Source organism: Chenopodium quinoa, unplaced genomic scaffold, assembly GCF_001683475.1.
Source record: "Chenopodium quinoa cultivar QQ74 unplaced genomic scaffold, ASM168347v1, whole genome shotgun sequence".
Classification (NCBI taxonomy): domain Eukaryota; kingdom Viridiplantae; phylum Streptophyta; class Magnoliopsida; order Caryophyllales; family Amaranthaceae; genus Chenopodium; species Chenopodium quinoa.
This window is the reverse complement of record NW_018742390.1, coordinates 3,088,073-3,111,613: the sequence shown is the minus strand read 5'-3', so window position 1 is coordinate 3,111,613 and position 23,541 is coordinate 3,088,073. Positions and strand designations below refer to the sequence as shown.

General features: G+C 36.5%; 1 protein-coding gene across 2 annotated transcripts; it reads right to left on the bottom strand.

Moving 5' to 3' along the window:
- Positions 1-2,986: 2,986 nt before the first annotated feature.
- Positions 2,987-19,443, bottom strand: LOC110700066 (probable phospholipid-transporting ATPase 8). Of its 2 annotated transcripts, none has more exons than XM_021877570.1 (11): positions 18,737-19,443; positions 10,455-11,800; positions 9,568-9,678; positions 9,190-9,466; positions 8,899-8,987; positions 8,666-8,774; positions 8,362-8,592; positions 8,131-8,256; positions 4,128-4,226; positions 3,800-3,991; positions 2,987-3,718 (listed from the first exon to the last, which is right to left on the bottom strand). In XM_021877570.1, exons 1-11 carry the CDS (start codon positions 19,130-19,132, stop codon positions 3,185-3,187), a joined length of 3,510 nt encoding a protein of 1,169 aa, XP_021733262.1. In that variant the 5' UTR covers positions 19,133-19,443; the 3' UTR covers positions 2,987-3,184. The 2 variants fall into 2 exon arrangements, with proteins under 2 accessions (XP_021733262.1, XP_021733270.1); XM_021877578.1 differs by lacking the exon at positions 18,737-19,443 and adding an exon at positions 17,767-17,880.
- Between the last annotated feature and the right edge of the window lie 4,098 nt (positions 19,444-23,541).

Below are 23,541 nucleotides of genomic sequence, written 5' to 3'. Positions count from 1 at the left end.
TTGGGACAAGATTTACATTAGTTTTAGGTATTAAAATATCCGAGGAAAGCTCGATCATCTCCTGTTTATTCTTTGTTGACAATGCGATGGTTTTCTTTAGAGCTAGTACCTCTTCCTGCACTAATATCCTCCAGATCATCAAACGCTTCACCAAAATTTCAGGAGAGGAGTTTAACCTCCACAAGTCACTAATTAAACTTAATCCTAACATTCCTCTCTGCAATATGAATTTAAGGCAATACTGCGAATGACACAGGTTTAGGGGTTTGATCGTCATCTTGGATCCCCTATTGATTTTGTGGGGAAGAAAAAGGATTGTTTCCAATTTTTGATTGACAAAATAGTGGGTTGTATTACGACGCCCAATGATGTCCGTCTTACGGAATCAAAATTTTAATTTCATTAACTCCATTTTGGTAGCTATGGCATCTCATCTTCTTTCTTGCTTTGAAATTTCGGTTTCAGTAGCAGGGAAAATTGATTCCCTGTTACTAAAATTTTTCCAGTCCCACTCGGGAAGTCAGGGTATGCATTGGGTTGGTAAAGGGGAGATGCATCTTCCCCGGGGTATGGGTGGATTGGGAATTCGTTGTATCTCGACTTTAAATAAATCTCTTCTTATGAAGCAAATTTAGAGAATTTTAACAACCCTCAGCTGCTCATATCCAAAGTCTTTACTGCTCGTGCTCAATTCTTATCCCGTACTCCATCTCCTACTCGACGCTATTTGGCTCGGAGCTCTTTCGACCTTCGAGGTGTACTTCAAGCATGACCTACTCTCTAAAGGGTGTAGCTAGAAAGTTGGTAATGTCAACTCCATACTTGCAGGACAAGCTAATTTGAGCAATGGTACTATTCTTGAATTCTAAAAAGGGATCCTCCTATATACGACAAAGGATTGGATGATAAATTACTATATTCATCCCTAAACTTTATCCTAGGATGTTGATAAGGTACAGCAGTGTTTCCGACCCTCGGATGCTTCTACAATTCTTTCTATGGAAGATCCTGATGTAAATGAAGCTGACTTCCATTTTTGGGCGCGCACTGTTTTGGGGAATTATTCGATCAAAACGGGTTATACACTACTCATACAACAGGCTTATCGCTTCTCCTTAACTGGAAAACCCTTTGGTCCCTTCATTTACAACCAAAGTGGAAACTATTCTTATGGAAGTGACTCCATAACGGTTTAGCACTTAAAAGTGAGCTTCAACACCGAGGGGTCCCAAATTAGGAAGTGACTTGTGCAGTACACATATCGAGGATTTTAACCATCTGTTTAGGGTTTGCAAAATTGCAAGGGCAGCACGAAGGGGTGAAAGTTTGGACATCCACTCACAAGCACATGGACACCTTTCTCTCTCAGATTGGATCCACGATTATATCCTACTTTTCATTAGTCAAGATGAAATTTTGAGTTCCAACATCAGCACTTTCGTTGGTACTCTTTGGGGTCTTTGGTTATTTAGGAATAACATGGTGTTCAATCCTGATACGCCTATTACGCAACTTGTTGAGTTGCACATCTTTAACATCCTACAATCCCACACTATCTTTATGGATGCGGATGATGCTGTGCAAGCTTCCCCCTCTTCTTCTATTCATGGGGGGTTCTCCCCCACTAGGATTTCATGTAGCTCATTTGGGGATATCTCGTACAGGCTCTAACTTGTTTCAGATTCATATTTATGGAGCATGGTACACAGACACAAGACACGCAGGAGTGGGATGGTGCCTTGATAATGTAGATTCTCTCGATGAAAGGATTATTGGAGGGAGTAATTTCGGGCTTTGCACTTCACCTCTCTATTCGGAAGCCTTAGCTTGTTTGTATGCTTTACAATAGGCATCAAATCATCACATCTAGTCGCCTATAATATTTAAGGATTCTTACAATGTTGTCACTCTTTTGTGAGGCGATGGTCGGGGGGTTATATCCTACTTATGGCTGGTACAACAAATACAACATCTTGGATCCACCTTTCAAACTATGATATTTAAAAGACAGACATACATCGTGTTCATAGGGCTCACCAAATTGCATCTCCCGTCCTTATTTGCTTTAGTAGTAATATGTATTAGGTTTATTTTTCCTTTTATCCTTTATCAAATATATATATATATATATATATATATATATATATATATATATATATATATAGCTGAAGATTAAAAGATAAAAAAAAATATATTATTTTTGTATGCAATAAGTAGGATAGTTCTTTAAAAAAACATGCAATAAGTAAAAAAAACAGCACCAGGAATTGACACGTGTCATTTCTATTGTCTGTGTATTATGTTAAAGTGAAAGATAACTCAATTATTAGTAAAAAAAAAAAAAAAAAAAAAAAAAAAAAAAAAGGAAAGACAACTCAATTAGAGGTCTAAAGGAAACTGCTAATTTTGAATTGAGTTGGTGCTTCTACGTACCTTGGACTTGAACTGCTAATTTTATCTTGGACAAAATCATCAATTGTGTTAGTGATATCAGATGTCTCCGAAGGTTTAAGGTAAAATCTCTATTTTAATAAGCAATTTTACTTTGAACCAATACTAGATGCACAGTTTGTTTGAATTTTTTAAAATAATTGTTTTTATATATATATTTATGTGCTAAAATTTGGTATATATTTAGATAAAATCCTAATATCAAAAGATAATATTTTATAATTAATTAATTTAAATTGGGAAATCTCATTCGTCAATTTTACTTACGTGTCATTTAAATTATTTCATTCTAAAAGAAATTAAATAATTTTGTATTTAATTGGCTACCACTAAAATTTATTATCCTACATGGCGCGCTAAAAAAAATTAAATTCTACGTGGCTTTCTAAAAACTCGGGATATATATATATATATATTAGATTTTTTTAAAAGGGGCATAGTTAGGTAAATGACATCTTCAAGCATATTATGTGAAAGTAATTTAGGGTTATTTATAGAGCTTGTAAAAGAAACAAAACAAGGGCCAGATCTCTAATATAGGCAATGGGTTTGCAACCCTAATTAGCTTCACCTGAAGTCCTGAACCATGACAGAATAAAATCTTAGCTTCCAAATTGACGCCTTCAAAGCTCCAAGTCATGGTATATATAAAAAAATAAAAATAAAAATGTATGTATTCGAAATAAAATACTAACTACATACGTCAATCAGGTTACATCCTTTGATCCTAATGTTATGTTCCGTTACTTACATCACCCCTTGTACCTCTATTCCGATCAAGCTGAACAACATCATGTGGCATCGGCCAAAACCGCAATTGGATAGCTCTAAAGGTGAAATAAGGGAGAAGAGTGGAGAAGACAACGAAAACAATAATTATCCAATATAAAGGACTGGGAGCGCAGACCTCTACTAAAATCAGATAAGCCGATTTTGAAAAGGTAGGAGGAAGAGTACCATATATGAGCAGGAAAATGTACCACAAGGCTATACTACCCCATATGACGAAATGCTGTATCCAAGTAAAGTAGTTGATGGACAGTGCCATTTGACAATTGACAGTCCAGACTACACAACTGTACATTGTAGCTGCCAACACTGAAAAATCAACCACACGGCCATCACTCCGAAATGCATGGTGCTTCAGAGAACTAGTGGTCAAAAAGAAGATAATCATTGAGCTACAGAGACCATTGAACATCCACCCAAGTATACGTGGCCAACTGTAAAGGATGTTCTCAATTCCCTCAGCATATAAGTCAGGATTCTGCAAAAGTCAATTGGAAAGTTAGGGTAATGGGAAACTCCAATTTATGTTGCTTATTGAAGGATGTTTAATGTTTACTACCTTTAAGCAAAGCCGTGCTGAAACATCTTGATCAAATACACCAAGTGCAATCACCGGAAGTGAAGTGAAAAAGACATTATAGGTCGACAAGTACCAATCATTATACGCAGGTTGAGCAGAGAAAGAAGAATGTGTTTCGAACCAAAAAAGAGTTAGCCCAAATGTAATGTTCTTATAGAAGAAGTAACATATCTGCATTCCCAAAAAAAAAAAAAAAAAAAAAAAAAAAAAAAAAAAAAAAAAAAACAAATTAGTCTATAAACACCTATCTATAGAGGATATCCACAAAATAACCATTTTAGTTATTTTAGGCTTGATGGGTCAATACCATCGTTGATATACGCCTGTAACACCAGTGACCATGCAGAAGCAATAAGCGCTCAAGAAAACGAAATTGAGCAATGTTGACATCACTTGACATAGCGGCCTGCACAAATCATTGAGTGAATCATAATCTAGGTAATGTAGTTCTGCATTTTTATAATAATAGCAATGTAGCAAATGCAGAAAAAATTTAAAAATTAAAAAAGAAAGGAAGATATAATAAACTGGGAATTGTATTAGTTAGATTTCAAGAGGTAAGAGGAGATCAAACTCTTCTTTACTCGAAAAAAATAAAAATAATGCACGTAGATGAGGTAACGAGCGAGCTTCCATGAGCCCCTTGGGCTTCTTCTGGTTAAATCACAAGAAACCAATGTGGTGGCATTCTGGCTCTGAAATGACTATTGAGATGGTACTTTTAAAAAATAGGATGGTTTCTAACAGCTTGAGACTGCACCCAAATATGGTATATGATTGAAGGAAATACAATGATTTATTGAAGCAATGATGAAAACGAGTATAAGAGCTTCATCGCTTGGGAGATTGGTTGTTTTGAAGAACCATACCTTTTTTTTCATTAAGGTTAGGCCACTTGGAAATGAAGTTTGGCTTCAAGAGCTTTTCAATGATAGATCATGCCCAAATGACAAAATGGAAGAGATTTACATGCTTTAAAATTATTTGTAAGGGCTGTCCAAGAATTGACCGAACTGTTAGGTCAAGCAACCTCCTGCAACATTTGTTTTCCAGCTTCTCCATTACTGGTGACCAACTTAATAGGTAAACTGACCCAGTCAGATAACTTATGCTGATGGCATGCAATGTAGAGTTTCTTCACTTTTACTATAATTAATCTTACCTCATAACATATACTCCCTCCGTTTTAAATATTTGCTCCCTCCGTTTTAAATATTTGCTCCATCTCTCTTGGACACGCATGCCGATGCTAATCTTTGATCACTAATATCTTTAATAATCAATAAGTATAAATTCTAACAATTGAAAATTAATAATCTACTCATTGAGATGATTCCAACAATTACCCACAAGATTATATTTTTTCTTATGTATAAATCACAAACATTAGTCAAAGTAGGATAAATGAATAGTGCAAAAAATAGAAATGGAGTAAGTATTTAAAAACGGAGGGAGTATCTTGTATGTCTAAATTAGAAGTTAACTAAGGTATCTTCATGTTATGTAGCCACACCAATAATACGGATCGATTGTCCTGTAGGATACAGAGTATGATGCAAAAAGGCTTGTTAGCTTTAGAGCCGTGTTTTTCTTCCTTGCCTTTGGGTGCTTTGAACCTTTGGGTTCTTAGTGGATTAATGATGATTTCATAAGTTCTTGGTGGATTAAGAATGATTAATACGCTTGGGAGTTTAACGAAAGATTAATCCTTTGTGGATTAATAATGATTTGATTGTGTTAATATTTTAAATTTTGATTATTTTTCTTAGTAAAAGTTTTGTTTGCTTCAAAATCTGAATTAATTGTCCGTAAAGATGAGATCATGAGGAGCATGAAGCGCACTTGCCTGCGTGACCATATCATCTTCCCTAGTATAGAAACACTCGTACTCAGAGAAGGGTGATTTAAACGATGGAAAACCCTATAGGTTCAGACGTAAGTGAGACTAGCCTCGTGAACAGAAACTGGCTGGGTGGCACTGCTAGGTGTACAGACTGTACACCCTTAACACACAAGTTGCTAATCTTTCCTCTAGTCTGCTTCATGGGTATAGAAACACAGATTTCTAAAATTCAATTACCTTTTGCTAATAAAAAAGATACTCTCAAGGTCAAGGTCAATCAACAAGGTTCCAAAGCTTGCATTTGTAGGATAAATAAAATAAAATAAAAGATTCCTAAGCTTGGCTCTGTTAAATTTCGAAACAATATGAAATGGGCCTGGGCAACCCGAACAAGGAGGAGGAGAATTTGGTCCACAAACTAGGCTTTGGAGCTTCCACACTAAAACCAATTGGCAATAGTAGGAGTAACTCCTCTACCTTATAAACTGAAACCACCTCTCCTCTTTCTCCAATGTGGGACACTCACAAGTGGGTTACAATGGGTTTCAAAAGTCTCCCTCACTTGTGAGTGTCCTTAGAACTTAGAGCACACCAGAAGGTACAATATAATCCTCATTGGGAATGAACATCCAATGGAGGCCCCTTAACCATTGACAAATACCCATTTTTTGAACGGCCCAACAAACCTAGGCTCTGATACCATGTTAAATTTCAAAACAATATGAAATGGGCCTAGGCAACCCGAACAAGGAGGAGGAGAATTTAGTCCACAAACTAGGCTTTGGAGCTTCCACACTAAAACCAATTAGCAATAATAGGAGTAACTCCTCTACCTTATAAAGTGAAACCACCTTTCCTCTTTCTCCAATGTGGGACACTCACAAGTGGGTTACAATGGGTTTCAACAGGCTCATTTAAGATTTAAATTAACAAGGGGTTAAACTGTAATTGCTCCATTCACCAACACAAAGGTTTTCATAAGACATAAGCTTCACTCACCAATTATCAAGAAGAAAACGCAAACAAATAAACAAACAAATATAAATAAATAAAATGCAAGATTAATTTTCGCATGCTACCAAACAAAACTTGAGATACAAGTCAAATAAATTCATTTAAATGAAAAAAAAATTCAGAATCAGATGAAATATAACATTAGGTTCACTTGACCAATCAAAGCCTATTCACAAATGAAAAGTAATAAACTCTTCCAAGACATAAGCATGTAGATATCCCAACCCATTATATCATGTACTTATACATAAATAATAAAAAATGAGCAACCCCCTTATACACTCCACTATATATCAATGCATTAACATTATTAAGATTGCAAATAATTTATCTCCAAGAAAGATGGAAAGGGAAGGGAAAGAAAGGGAGGGGGAGGTGAACTCCATTTTCCCTCCAAATCTCTCCAATTTTGGAGGGATTATGCTTATTAAAGAGAGAGGGAAAATGGATCCCTCCCTTCCCTCGATTCTTTATTAAAAAAAGAGAGTTTGTCTTCCTCCCTTTCCTTCCCTTCTTTTCCTTCCATTTTCTTCTATCCAAAAAAGTGTTAATTATGTTGCTGACCAAGATAACAAAAGTACCACATATTTAACGATGTAATTAGAATTGATTCTCCTTTATATTTTAGAGACACATGACATGCATCCACCACAAATTCCTACAGAAACTAAGAGTTTATTTGGTAGGACCTTTTAGAATGGGTTGGAAGGAATTATAATGCATTCTATCCATTTTAATGTTTGGCTATGCATTTTAGGTACGGAATCTAAGAGGTTTCTAATTCTATCCAATCCCGCTAGAATCTCATACCCACATATTGAAATGAAAAATCATTCTAACATATAAACCAGTCAACTTCAAATTAGTATCCCTAATATGAGATTTCGAACCAATCCATCCAAACTCAACGAATCAAACGGCCCCTAGGTAGCAGCATGACCTGCATCAATTTCTAATTATCGCTGCTGGTTTTTTCACTAGTTCTGGTCTTCTAGAAAAACAAAAGGCTATAGAGCCATCCCACGAAAAAGATGCATCTACTACTCGTTGATAAATAGCTGCATTAATGTACACCCAAAACTTCAGTCCTTCATAGCCACTTTTCAATCTAAAAGCAGTCTTCTCTCTTGGGATCTAGCATATTTAGTTACTGTCCATACATTGTAAACTATTTTAATGCCAACAACCTTGAAAACAAAGACACCAGATGCTACATTTTAGACGCATATTTCCCACCTATACTTCTAAAGGGAAGAGAAAAATATGTGTCCATGAACCCATATGATAATGTATAGATCCAAATGCAGATTCTCCCGTATCACTGTTCCCATCAAAGTGTTGTTTCAGATTAATGATTGACCTCCCTATAAGCTAACAACGGACATCTACAGGGGATGTTAATACATCATTTCTCCAGGCTTATTATCAATAAGTATTAGCAGGAAATCGTTACCTGCATTCCTTCCACACCACTGATACCAACTCCAATATTAGCCTCTTGAATCATGCCAACATCATTTGCCCCATCACCGATTGCCAATGTTGTTTTACCTGTTTGTATTTTGACCAATCTTGTCACCTGTATATTTTCTACATCTTTATTAGATTATTTGGGTCAATAGCTCTTGCAATATTTGCAACTGACTGTAAAGAGAAATTAAGTTTCTTCAAGAAAGAATCTTACAAGAGCTTTCTGTTTGGGTGAAGAACGACAGCATATAACTGAATCACAGCCAGTTGCAACATCTAGAAAAGATATTTCTAGATTTTTGTCTAGAGCGTAAGCTAGAGATTTCCCATCAATTATCAATCCAAATTCAGTGCGAGTGTCTTTTGCATCTCTATTTTGTGACTTGGCAATCCTAATTTGAGACTTGGCATCACCCAATTGCTTCCTTACACTATCCAGGGAAGCCTGTAATGAGTAAAAATTATAAGCAACTAACAAGAAAAAGTTATAATAAATTTTATACACTATACCAATTGACCTTTGCAATGGCTTCCTTGTCACCACGTCTTTCCAATGAAATTATTTCCGGTGAATCCAGCGAGATCACAATTTGCTTCATACCTTGCCTTAATAGGCTACATGCATAACTGCAATGGTTTGATTTTGAAGCATAAATATGCTACACACATAATTAGACTCATCGAATAGTCTTTTAAAACATATCATTAGAAAACACGTAAGAAAATTTGTTAGAATACAATGTCACCATACCCAATATTAATTGCTGTTTCCATCTTATCACCAGTTAGGACCCATATACTGATGCCTGCCTGGGCAAGTTTCTCAATGCATTCAGGCACCTGTTGCACAAGTAAAAAAAGAGGTCAATAGTTTTTCAACAAAGGAGAAATTATACTTCAAATCTTAGCTCTCCTTCACTGGAATTATAGCAGTAGGCATTACAATAGTTTTATAATAAAATTGAAAAAAAAAAGGCTGATTGGCGATGCCAGCTAAAAACATCAAGAAGAGGGGAATCTACAGAATGGTTGGATCATATACCCCCTTTTGCAGTTTATCCTCAAGAGCTGTAGCGCCAAGTAGAATCAACTGCTTTTCAATCTTATCAGCAGCTGCGTCAACCAATGCATCTCGGTCAGCACTTACAGAAGTTTTGGCATTCTGAAACTCCTCCTCCCACTTTGCAAACTCTTCTTCATTAAGCTCGCGATATGCAACTACCAAGGTTCTTAAACCTGCCTCAGCATATTTCTTGATATGAGCCTTAACCTCTGCTTCAAATTGCCGCCCTTCTTCAGATAGTCTCTCAAACATTACACTACAAATGCAGACAATTAAATAAAAAAGAAACCTCTAGAATAAAACTTATATACTCATAATAAACCAGAAAGAAAAAAGAAAAATAAGTTCTGTCCCAACCTGTCTGCCCCTTTGCACAGAAGGAGAAGCGTTTTTTCTTCATTTCGGACGATTACAGACATTCTTTTGCGTGAGCTACTGAATTCTAGAACATGAAGAAGTTCATACACCCTGGAAATAGAAAAAGTCCTTAAGAATCAAGACAAATAGCTTATCTTCCTTCACAGAATCTGAAAACAACTTGAATTTTTAACTACAAAAAAATTCATTTCACAGAACAGAACAAGTACTGTAAGCAAGACCAATATTAATATATAGGACGAGTGTATTCTGAGCTGGAATCCATTGATCAAAATAGATTATCACCCCCAAGCTGAATTGGCCTTAAAAATAAATTCAACAAAGCAATGTAATAGTCAAACCTAGTGTTCTGCATTCCTTATTAGCAAAGGAAGAACTTAGGATCAATAATTTAATTTTGTTTACTGAACCAAAAAATATAAACAAAGGATGAATATTTCTATTTTTGTTACAATCACTATTTCCACATAAAACATGCTGCATATATTTAATGGTTATTATAATAGGTTGATATTGTGAAAATATATTTCATGAGTTTCACTAGACCTCAATGACTGTATTTTTCCTTCATGTATAAATCACAATGTGGTTAAAGAGGAATGTGTGAATAGTGTCATAATTGCAAACCTTGCAATGTTAAAAAACAGAGCAAGTATTCTAACTTCTTAACTCTAAGATTCAGTGAATCAAGTATATGTATGGTGAGCAATTATAATAATCTGATTCACCATATTGCTTCAAAGCTGATAGTCCATGGTTCACATATTTTGACTTAACAAGAATGAGCTCATTCTCCATATATTTGTACATAAACAGTGTAACTCAGGAAAGTATTTGGATGCCAACCAATGAATATAGAAGCTCACCTATCTATCATTTGTCCAGTCTCATGGTCCAACTCATGCAAAAATATGCTCGTCTGTGTCCTTCTGAAAAACTCAAAACCAAGCTCCTTTGCAGATATGACAAGCGCTGCTTCGTCAGGTGACTCAGCCTCATAGGAAATTTGACCTGTTTCCTCATGGACATCAGGAATGGCTGTATGGCAGATTGCCAACACTCTGAAAAATTTCTGTATCATATGTGAATGAGGTTCTTTGACCCACCTTCCATTCATGAGGCGTTCATCATTAATATTAAAAGCTTTGGCTGGCTTATCAGAGGTATTGTGGTCACTTCCTGCACCCAGTACCCCAGGGGGAATTAGTTTCCCTTGTCTCTTGGCTAGAGCAGCCTCTACTTCAGTCATCCCTTGTCCGTATGATATACCAGCTATGGAACATTTGACAAATTCCATAGAGTTGCATGTTAATGTACCAGTCTTATCAGATAATATAGTATGTACTTGACCAAGCTCTTCATTCAAATTTGAAGTACGTGCATGAGCAGGCCTATCAGTTTCCTCACAATACATATGCTGATCCTGATTTATGAAAATACACTGTAGGACCTTGACAATCTCAATAGATATGTACAATGAGATGGGAACCAAGTAGCCATAGAGCATGAGGTCAGTTAGCAAATGTAGAAAGGCAGCTAAAGCTGCTCTTTTCGGGTCAAAGAGGACAGTAACCTTATCTGGTCGAAGATACCACCTTCTCAACTTTCCATCATATATATCCTTTTTAGTTGTAATACCAAAGAAAACAGACCCAGTAAAAGATATCACAATAACAAAACTGAAAAGAATATAGATGACTTTATCCAATCGTTTTTCAATCCCACTTCTCTTTGATGGTGGATTGATAGCATTCTGCATTACTTTTGTGTCATGTCCAGTGAAAACCACCACACCATAAATATGATCAGTATTCCGGAGTTTAGAGTCTCTCAGAAGAAGTTGTTGCAGAGAAAGAGGATACTGCTTTCCATTATAGTACAAGGTTCCAACAAAAGAGTACAGATTTTCATTGGGATCTTCACACTTGGTTAGTGCCTTAAATTGACACAAGGAGCTTTCATCTTGCAAGCAGGATGTGACTTCCAAAGCATGCTTCAACTTCAGATTTGTTTCTCCATCAAGATTTGAGGTCTCTACATAGCAGATTCCATCCTCATAATTTGAAGAGAGGAAGAGCAAATCAGCTGGAAAATGTTCATCCTTATACACTTTAACAACATCACCAACCCTAAGTTCTTTCCACTTAGATTCAACAAAGATTTGATTGCTACCATCAAATAACTCAACCTGCCGATTATTTGCCTCTATGTCCTGGAAAAATTGAAATAATTTAAATTGATTAACCGGACAAGATTAATATAAAGGCAAAAAGTATGAAACATCGAAAGAGCTTTAATGATTTATATGTAGTATGGATCACAGATTTCACTTGCATGATATTTCCTCAGTACACTCATTATAGAAAAATAATATCTTGGAGAAAAAGACAAAATAAATTTAAATTAAAAAAATAGTATAAAAGATCTAAATGAGCCAAGGCAAGCACTAAACAATAAGAAGATGATAATATCAAATTTTAGCAACAAATTCACATTCATGCATTTTCTTTGAGTATTGAATATTTGGAAAAATTGAAAAGAATAATCCCACCTTTAACACATCTTCTCAAAACAATACCACCTTTGTGTATTCCATAAATAGTCCCACCTTAACACCTCCATATTCTTAAAAAAAGCCTTTTTACCTTCAACCTATTTTACAAGTTTTTTTTTTTTTTTTAATCTTTTTTTTGCACCTCACCCTCAACATCCAACCACCATGACCACCCATCACCACTGAACTAACTACCTTCCCACCATCGCCACCAAAATGACCAACTGAGATGCAACCCTAGCCCCCCCTCATCACCTGAGCCACACCTTTGCCAAATCCCACAACTCTCCTAAACATCAAGCTCAGAGGTTTGAATTGGAAACCTCGGTCCCACCCATCACCATTGAATTCGTTTCGGTCAATCTCCAAGGTCAAGCTCCGAGGTTTCCTCTTTGTTGTCTTTCCATGGATCGTTGCTCTGTTTTCCAAGCATTTCAACGACGGAATTTGACAATTTTTTATGATTCCCTCCAATTTCAATTTTAAGGGAAGGGGCTGCCATGTCCAATCCCCACCCCAAATCCCCTCTTAACCTCCAAATTGAAACAGAAACCTCGTTTAGGTGTGGTGTCTGGGCCCAACAGCAAAGGGAATCAGACCTTTGTCCGGCCTAAAACTTGATCAACGGCGCCGGCTACGCGACGGAGTTTCTCGGCGGCAGAGGAAGTGGAAGGGGGAACGGAAAGGGGGAATCGGTGGAGAGGATGTGGAAGAGGGAAAGAAAGGGAATCAAGGAGGGTGGATGGGTCCGGCTTGTCGGCGAGCAGCTGGGTCCGGCGAGGGAGGGGCTCCGGCAGCGTAAGGAAGAAGGAGCTAAGGATTATTTTTTTTTTGTTTATTTCTTTGTTTTTTAAAAAAAAAAAACAAAAACCAATTAACAGACGACACGTGGAAAAAGACCTTCTAAACAGGTTACCAATTTCACTACCACGTAAAAGACCATTTTGAGAATATGTGGTACAAAGGTGGGATTATTCCTGGAATACGCAAAGGTGTGATTATTTCTGGAATACGCAAAGGTGGGATTATTTTGAGAAGATGTGCCAAAGGTGGGATTATTCTTTTCAATTTATCCTATTCTAATTTACATTTACACAACAATTAAGCTTCAACAAAAATTTAACAATCTCTGTGTGAGGAGAGATGCATTTGATAAAATAAACCTCCTAAAATATAATTTAACATTACAAATTTCTCAACACATAATAACTAGTAGAAATGAAAACTAAATCTACGAGGATCACGTTATTCACTTCTTATGAAATCTTACTCCACGTCTGTAATGGAATCGTATAATGCTTATTTGAAAAATTACATCCTCTAGCAACACTCTCCTTTATATCCTTGATCTAGCTAAAAAAATATTGTGCTTGACAAATATACATTACACTCAAACATCTTTTCATACTTGAAAGAAAAGCTCAGAATTCCCTCAAAGGTTGCATGAGATATGCCCACAGCCCTATGTATAAAAAGGCTCAAGGCGCAATCAGGCGATGAAGGTCCTGCTGCGCCTAGGCTTGCCTTTGGAAACTTTGGTGTGCCTCTTTGAATAGGCCCACTATAAAACATTCAATAACACTTCTTATGTGTGCCTCTTTGAATGTGACTTGCCTAGAGAAAGAAAGGCACTCTACCCTAATCACCAAGCACCTCAGCACAAGGCGTGCCTTCCTACAGCCTCATCCTTTTACAACTGACCACAATAGCAATATCTACTTTTCAATTTTTTATTACATCTACCCAAGCCATGATGATGTCCGACTAATGAAGACCTTAAGATATTATACTATAAAAGAATGTAACCAAAAATTGCACAAGACAACCCATGGCATTGAATTAAAAGATCAACCAACTTTGTAGCCTAAGTAATTGTAAGGAACTAAATTAAATCTACATAGATGAAGTTGAATAAAAGGGAACTTGGGTTATAGAACCAAAACTAAAATATGTACCAAGAAGAAAAAAAGACACCAAATTATCTCATGTGTGTAGAATGTAGACACCATACAATCCAAATAAACAATTTGTACATGACCTTGAATGAAATATAAAGTTACACCCGAAAGATGAGGTTAGGGCAGAGGGCCAGGGAGACCATTTAGGTAAGATCTTTGTGAAATGAGAGCAACTAATAAGACCATACAATCAGTTTATGTAGAATTGTTCCTATCAAAATTTGTAGAATGTAGACACCATACAATCCAAATTAATAATTTATACGATCAGTTTATGCAGAATTGTTACTATCGTTGGTTTATTATGGCACATAGACTGATATTTTGGTGTAAATGTGTATGTACACTGCTCACCTTAGCCCATTAGAAAGGTTATTAATACCTATAAGGCCATTGGAAGATCATGAAGATAGAGACCTTTTCCAATATGAAAAATGTAAACTAAGGATGGTGGTATTCCTATTGGCATCAAATATGTTTGACAAACTTCAAACTTATTTTACCAATAGTATTTTCAAGGGAAAAAAAAAAAAAAAAGAAGGCATTCCAAATAAGGCAGACAATAACTGTCATCATTGACACAGATATGTAAGCTGCTAATCTGACTGTGTGAAGAACTCAAGTATGCTGATGGTGATTCTATATTCTGAATCTCAGAAATGTATGTTTTACCATAGCTGCATTCTCAATTGCAATATTTTTAATGTACCTTTTGGCAATCCTAGGTTTGACACAGATTTCTTTCCTAAACAATCTTATTATGTCAGTATCCAATACTGATACACAAGTAAATACAGCCCATGGTAGAGTTAGCAGAGATAGCTCTACAACATGAAAGCCAGTGATTGGTTTTCTTAATTTACAACAGGTCCTAGGATCCAAGTAAGATATATTTGGGGGTGTTTGGTATAAACATTGTAAATGAAACGGAAAGGATTCAAATAAGGAGGGGAAAGGGTAATGATAAACGTTACCTTTAATATATGTTTGGTAACCTAAAGGAATGGAAACAATTTGAGGAGATTGTGATTGAGTAAGGAAACGTATTTTGTTTCCACTAGTTTGTCAAGGGTAACAAATAGGGGGATTTTGTTACCCTCCAGAAACGGTATTTGTTACTTTTAACCCATACCAAACAACTAGAAATGGAAACACTTAATTGAATCCGATTCCTACATCTAAAATTACTATACCAAACGCCCCCTTAGTGACTTTTGAAGTTCCGAGTGAAGTTTCATTTCATGGATTTGACCAGTTTGTTCAAATTAATTTAATTTAATTGAATTGGATACTGCACTTTTTCTCCTCTTTATCACTCAAGGATTTTCAGCTTGCAACTACAATTAAGCAACCTAATTGTAGACACTATGCCAACAACATATACGCTCAACTTAGACCTCACAGTTAAGAAATTCTTACACACTAAAGCCGTATGAAGAGAATGTAGAACACTAAAATGATCATTTTATATAGTTTGGTAGTCACTAGACACATATTAGTAATTTGAAATTTAAATATACTCTCTTAGGTTGTCATGATACAAAGAGGCAGAAGAGAAGGAGGAAATTTCACCCGTTGATCCAAAGTTCACAATCACTTCCACCCTTCTCATTTATAAAACAAACTTTTCAAGACCAAATCAAGAAAATCGAAGCCCAGATTCAAGAATTTGTGTTAAAGAACAGGATAAATATTTTCTTCATTAAGTTGGTGGTGGGTCTCAAGAAACTATTCATGCAATGCCACGAAATAGTCATATTAATTTAATTTAACCAACTGATTATCAACTGGCCTTTGAGCTAGAAGCTTTGCAAATTTTGAGGGAAAACCAGAACCTACTTAACATTTTTATCATAGCTACCTTCCAAGGAATATTTTGTAAAAATAATTAGTAATCCACCAAATTTTCACATTACTCTTCATGGAAGAGTATTTTCTGCAGAAAAGATAACGGACATGTAAGGCTCTAGAATCAAGTTGAAATGAATTTGTGAACTGGGGAGCATAAGTTAATTGTCACTCACTCACGTTCTAATTGAGGGCTTTTCCTCATCGATGGTGGTAATTAACCCAAAAGATCGCACCGAATTGTGAAAGAAAATTCGCAGAAATTTTGAAGCTGGGGAAGAACATAAATCAGAGGGATGTCAGTGAGCTGTGGTGGGGTGGATGTTGCCCACCTAACATTCTCATCCCCTCACATAACCACTCCCACAAAAGAAGAAAAAAAAAAAAAAAAAATAGAAGCTTCTTCAGTGGCCTGATAAAATGACATTATTACAAACAGTTATGCCACAAAAAAATCTCTTCACATACACAATCATCTAAACTCAGAAATCATACTCCAAAAAATAGAAAAAAAAAAGTATTTATAAACCTACAACAAAGATGTCTTCAAAAAAATCATAAGGAATTAATGACTCAAAAAATGCATATTCATCCACTAGTACAGTTGTACCTGTTTCAATATCACATTCATCCTCCAATCCTCTAACCAGTTTAGAAATCCCCCCTCCTCTGCCACATCATCCATGGCGGGTATGTTTTTCTTCTCCATCCCACCCCACCCCACCCGAACACCCATTGAACCCAGACCCCCGCCGGAATAGGGTGGTCTCCTATTTGACCCACCTGACTAACGCCGACATTGCCTTTTATTGATAAAGCGAATATTTCATTGAATCACTGCTATTTAGTATTGAAGCGTAATGTAGAGATGTAAGAATTCCTCAGGTTGTTGATTTAAAAAGAAAAAGAGTGGGATGGAAATAATTGAATAATATAATTAAGGAAAATTTTTAAATTACCACCAAAAAATGTAACCATTTTCGAACTAACAACCCATTTAATTTTTTATTTTAAATTATCACCCCTTAAATTAAATAAATGCTCAAATTACCACCCATTTCAAAAATCTGGTGGATTTTCCGTCTGTGGGCCCCACCTAATGCTTATTTTGACCCTTTTGACTGATTTTTTTTCCCAAATTTTTCTCTTTAAAAACGCTCTTCTAACTTCAGTTCACATTTTTCTCTTTCAAATTTGGTAGAATTTGGTGAAAGAAATGTAAATTAAAGTAAAGAGAACGTTATTAAAGAGAAAAATCGGGGAAAAAATTAGTCAAAATAAGTGTTAGGTGGGGCCTACAGACGGAAAATCCACCAGATTTTTAATATAGGTGGTAATCTGAGCATTTATTTAATTTCAGGGGTGGTAGTTTAAAATAAATAATTAAACGGGTGGTTAGTTCGAAAATGGTTACATTTTTGGGTGGTAATTTAAAAATTAATCTATAATTAATTTCAGAATGTAAAAAGGACAGTTTTGAAGAAATAGGAGCCTTGTAAGCAGTGACATGCAACACCGTGCTTATATCGGTAATAATTCCATCTCCAGCTTTAGCAATGAATTATATGATTAACTCGATTTTATGCAGTGACATTGGCCCTTCAAGTTAGTTTAGATTAACAAACTAGGATAGCAATTTCAGAAAGAGATACCCGTATACAACATCACTAACCAAACTTCTAACCAAACAACTTATTATGAAACTCCAAACAACAAAAATCCAGCCCAAAATTTGAGAATTCACTACATAACCACAAACCCACAATTTCCATAATTTAAAATGCCGCACTTTAGGAACCAAATAACAAAAAGTATTACCTTGGTCGTAATTCCAAACCTTAAATCTTTAACCTTATGCAATCTACTTATTGGCAGAGGGACATAAAGAATGGTAGTATAGTGAACAAACCAATGCATTGCCCTGTTCGAAAGAACAAGAAATATATAAAATTGAGCTGAAATTTTATGTACACATCTTGACCGGAGAATTGCCCTCAACACAATTAAGCTGAAGGAACAAGCCAAGAGCAGGACAACCAATACCACGCATTACAGACTTGTTATGCTTTGTACATAGGGCTTAAAGTTCAAATCTACCCAAATTTTGCAATACAAGGGTACAACATGAGCAACACTTTCTAGATATAGCAACCACAAGATTCTAATTTACGTATATTGAGTATTTGGTTGGGTGTAATATATTAGGATTCTAATCTTTCTACTTTACATTCTTCCCATTTTCCTTTGTTTGGTTTGTGAAGGGATGGAAATCAGTTTCCCAAAGGTGGAAAATAACTCACTTAAAAAATAAAAATCATATTCCTTCTGTAAAGAAGGGAAAGCCACATATTCCCCTTTCCTCATTACTTCCTCAATTCTCTCCTCCCATCCATCCTAACAACTTTTCTTGTAAGAAATCAAACAAAGAAACTCAAGTTTGTTCCTTTTCCATGGAAAATTATTTGATCTTAAATGTTTTCCATCAACCCAAACCCAGCCTAATTTCAAATCCAAAATTCGTAAATGTAAACAAGGATTTAATCTTAAATATTCTTTGCTCCAAGAAAAATGAATCTCTTGTCTACTTAATCACAAATTCGTAAATTCAAACCAGGATTCATTCTTATCTCAACACATAAAGTATGTATTCCACAAACATTATAATCCCTACAAAGCTTACAATTCGAGAAAATCAACAATTGCAAAAACTATGAGAACCAACAAAAATCATATGCAAGACTATAAATCCATAAACATCAAGTCAAAAGTCAAATTAAAGAGAATGTACCTGCTTTTTTCGCCTCCAATCTTCGACAGCCTCCTTCGCCATAGTAGCTCCAACAACAACAGCCAAAGGGAAAGCAATACTAACAGCAGCATAAGGTGCCAAAGGACTAAAAGATACACAAGCAACAATAAGAAAATACAAATTCGCAACTCGACGAAATTGCTCAAACAATGATTTGGGTATGAAATTAACAGCAGTATATTTAGTAGTAGATACATAATTCCCCCTATAATTTAGCTGAATTGCTTCTGGGTTATCTGGATCATTACAATGCACCACTCTTGCATAACCCCTTTGCCCAATTTGTGAATGTTCTTCATTAAAACTTGGTTTTATACATCCAAATGAATACAATTTGCTAAGTAATACATCCCTTTTTCTGCTCCTGCCTTCCATTTTTGTTACAACCTTCCAAATCGTCAAAAAAGTAATATAATCGAAACCAAAACAAAACAACAATTTCTTTTAGTAGATCAACTAACATACCCACATAATTTTTGAAGCTTCTAACATAGTAGTCGTCTACAGACGACTTCTGTACCACAAAAGGATCTCATAAATTAACCAAAATACAAAACTGTGAAAAAGGGCTATATCTAACAATCAACATTTAGTTTTTGTTTGTTTTTTTAGAATGAAAAGGACCTAAAGTAACGTATGTGTTTTGAACGTTGAATTTGTCTGCTTCAGTAACTAAGCAAAAATCTTTGTAAAAAAAAATATAATAAATAATAATACAGGGGTTGTTGTCAAAATAGGGGAATTTAGATTAATTTGGGAAGGAGTTCGGGAATATCCCTTACTTGTGAGCAATTTATTTATTTTTATTTTTTTTTTTTTTTTGTTTTTTTTTTTGTGTGTGTGGACAGTGAGAACTACCAAAAAAAACAACAAGCTAACTTAAAAGGACCAAAAAAGAAAATTTTCGACGACGAGCTTGACCAGCTAACTAGTGTGCCGGAGAAATCCAAAGTCGGGGTACCTTCACAATCCAACAAGCTACAAACGAATCGAGCAACTGGCGTAGATCCCAAAGGAGCCACTGCACAAAAATATCATCACGTATGCATTTACCTAGCATAAGGCACATGAAAGCCGAGTTAGTGTAGATAAGAACCCGAAGGATACCCCGGTGACGAGCGCTGCGGAAACACCAATAACAAGCATGCAACTCTGCATGTAAATGGGAAATGCCCAGAGAGGCACGTGAACCTCGACCCAAAACCTCTAAAGAAACGAGCCTACGGAAAATCTTGTTGGCTTTAGATGAGTCCAACTCGCCACGAAAGAAAACCCGAGCCAAGACTACACTCACAATTAATATAATCACAAGACATAATTAACTTAATTAACAAGAATTAAGGAAAGATTAATTACCTTTGACGCGTGCTTCGCTCGTACCCTCGAGCTCTTACATGAGAAAGCCTTTAGTCTCGCACGGGCGAAACCTCCAACGGCATCCACCCGCAACTCGACCTCTACAAGGTCTATTGCTTAGAGGTTACCTAAGCTCGACCTAATACTTGAGTAATTATATGTGTTTAAAGGTTTTTGGAGATGCCTTTTCTAACACCTTAATCAAGTGAACAATCCAAATGTATGCCATGGCTATTTATAAGGAGTGCTTCCTTATGAATTCCACTTATCTTTCAATGTGGAATTTTTTTCACAAAAATTCAAGATCCCACATAGAAAGAATGTTGAATTCAATCCTTAGTTAAATAAACCAAGGAATAACAAAGAAACAAGTGTCACCTGGCTAAGTGAGGACCACTTCCTCACTTGCTCCCCAAGGCAACTCACATGCATTGTGATCTAACCACGTGGCACCCAACCTTGAGCCCCATGTTGGGTTCGGTTGGGCCGTCACCTTTTGGCCCGAGTCCGCGGCCCGTTGCCACATGGCATTGCCAACGTGGCATGCCGCTACCTTGGCGCGCCGCCATGTGGCACGCGCGTCGCCATGTGGCACACACGCCACCTTGGAGGCTTGCACGTAGCGCGCTACCACTTGGTTGCTGCCACTTGGTGGCTGCCACATGGCGCTCAATTGGTGGCTGCCATTTGGTGGTTGCCACGTGTTCTGCCACATGACGCACATCTATTCGGCGCGCTTCCCTATACTTTCGCGCAGCTAGGCATGTGAAAACGCCGCTTGACATGTTTGACTTTCTGATGTTCCCTTGGCGGAGCAATAGCTCCATTGTTGTCACAATAGAGGGTTATTGGACCCTTGATTGAGGGTACAACATCAAGTTCACCAACGAACTTACGAATCTAAATAGCCTCCTTAGCCGCTTCAGCAGCTGCCAAGTATTCGGCTTCAGTTGTAGAATTTGCAATTGTGCTCTACTTAGCACTCTTCCAACTAAACGCTCCTCCATTTAGACAGAATACATATCCAAATTGCAATTTGAAAGCGTCTCTGTGTGTCTCGAAGCTCGCGTCAGTATAACCTTCAACAACTAATTCCTCTGAACCACCACACACCAGGAATTTATCCTTGTTCCTTTTTAGGCACTTTAGGATATTCTTGGTCGCAATCCAATGGGCCTCTCTTGGGTCTGATTGGTAACGGCTCGTAGCACTCAAGGCGTACAATGCATCTTTCTTAGTACATATCATGGCATACATGATCGATCTAATAAATGAAGTATATGGAATCTGATTCATCCTTACCCGCGCATCAGGTTTCTTTGGACACTGCTTCTTGCTTAGGGTTATGCTATGTGACATGGGTAGGTGATCTCTCTTAGCCTCCTCCATGCCAAATCGAGCCAGTACCTTATCAATATAATTACTTTGGCTTAATCCAATCATCCTTTTCGATCTATCCCTATAGATCTTGATGCCTAGTATGTACTGAGTCTCTCCCAAGTCTTTCATTAAGAACACTTTCCAAGCTAGGCCTTTACAGACTCTAAAAACAAAATGTTGTTTCCAATTAGTAATATGTCATCGACATATAAGACTAGGAAGGCGATGTCACTCCCACTGACCTTCTTGTAAACACAAGATTCATCTGGATTCTTGATAAAACAAAACTTAATGATGGCTTCATTGAATAAGAGATTCCAACTCCTACGCGCTTGCTTTAGCCCTTATATGGACTTTTTAAGCATACAAAATTTCCCAACATTGTTTTGGTCGACAAAACCATCAGGTTGTATCATATTTCATAGTTATAATATCATTGAGGAAGGCGGTTTTGACGTCCATCTGCCATATTTCATAGTTATAATATGCAGCAATTGCTAGGAGGATCCAAACGGATTTAAGCATTGCGATTAGAGAAAAGGTTTCATCGTAATCAATACCTTGAACTTGTCTGTAATCTTTTGCTACCAATCTAGCTTTGTAAATGAATACATTTCCATCTTTGTCGGTTTTCAACTTGAAAATCCACTTACATCCGATAGGTATGTAACCTTCATGTATGTCAACCAAATCCTAGACTTGATTTTTAAACATGGAATCCATTTCAGATCTCATGGCCTCTTGCCATTTAGCAGAGTCGGTGCTTGCCATCGCTTTCTTGTAGGTTGTCGGTTCATCTCCATCCATGATCAGAATGTCCTGATTCTCGATTAATACTATACCAAGTTATCTATCAGGTTGAGATCTCGGCCTTTGAGACCTACATAGGGTAACGGACTAAGCATTCTCATTGTCGGATTGACTTTGCACATTTTGATCATTTTGACCTACGTCAACAGATGTTGTTTGAGCACTTTGACTGTCATTCTGATTTTGTTGCTCATCCCCTCGAACTTCGTCAAGTTTGATTTTTCGTCATTTTTGAAAGGTGCTCCTTCTCCAAAAAGACACCATAGCGAGCAACAAAACTTTGTTCTTCGATTTATTGTAGAAGTAATACCCTTTGGTTTCTTTTGGGTAGCCCACAAAGTAAACCTTGTCAGATTTGGGATGAAGTTTGTCAGAAATCAACTTCTTGACATATGCTTCGCATCCCCATATCTTTTGAAAAGATAACCTAGGAGGTTTCTTTGTCCATAATTCATATGGAGTCTTTTCTACAGCTTTTGATGGTGCACGGTTCAGTGTTAGTGCCGCAGTTAGATGTGTGTGTCCTTAGAATGAGATAGGAAGATCACTAAGACCCATTGTTGATCGTACCATGTCCAACAAGGTTCGATTTCTCCTCTCGGATACTCCGTTCCATTGAAGAGTTCCCGGAGGTGTCAATTCTAAACGTATACCTTTTTCTTTTAGATGGTTATCAAATTCTTGGCTCAAGTATTCACCACCTCGATCCGATCGAAGGGCTTTGACTTTCTTGCCAAGCTGATTTTCAACTTCACTCTAAAATTCTTTGAACTTTTCAAATGATTCAGATTTATGTGACATTAGGTAGACATAACCATATCTACTATAGTCGTCTGTGAAGGTGATAAAATATCGATGTCCGTTTCTTGTGGCGGAGCTCATTGGTCCATATACATCGGTGTGTATTAGACCTAATAAGTCTTCTGCCCTTTCTCCCAACTTGGATAATGGCTATTTAATCATCTTGCCTAATAAACATCCTTCGCAATTCTCAAAGATTCTAAATCGAAATAGTCAAGAACACCTTTTGTAGAAGTTTCTTGATGCATTTAATGTTAATATGGTCAAGATGACAATGCCAAAAGTATGTCTAATTTGACTCCATGGTCTTAGCCTTTTGGTATCATTATGAACAATTTTTGTCTATACACAAACGTGTCATTCCATAAATATTAGCAAGACATAAAACAAAAGTCTTGTGATCAAAGTCAAAATGACGTCCAACGCCAAAAGATCAA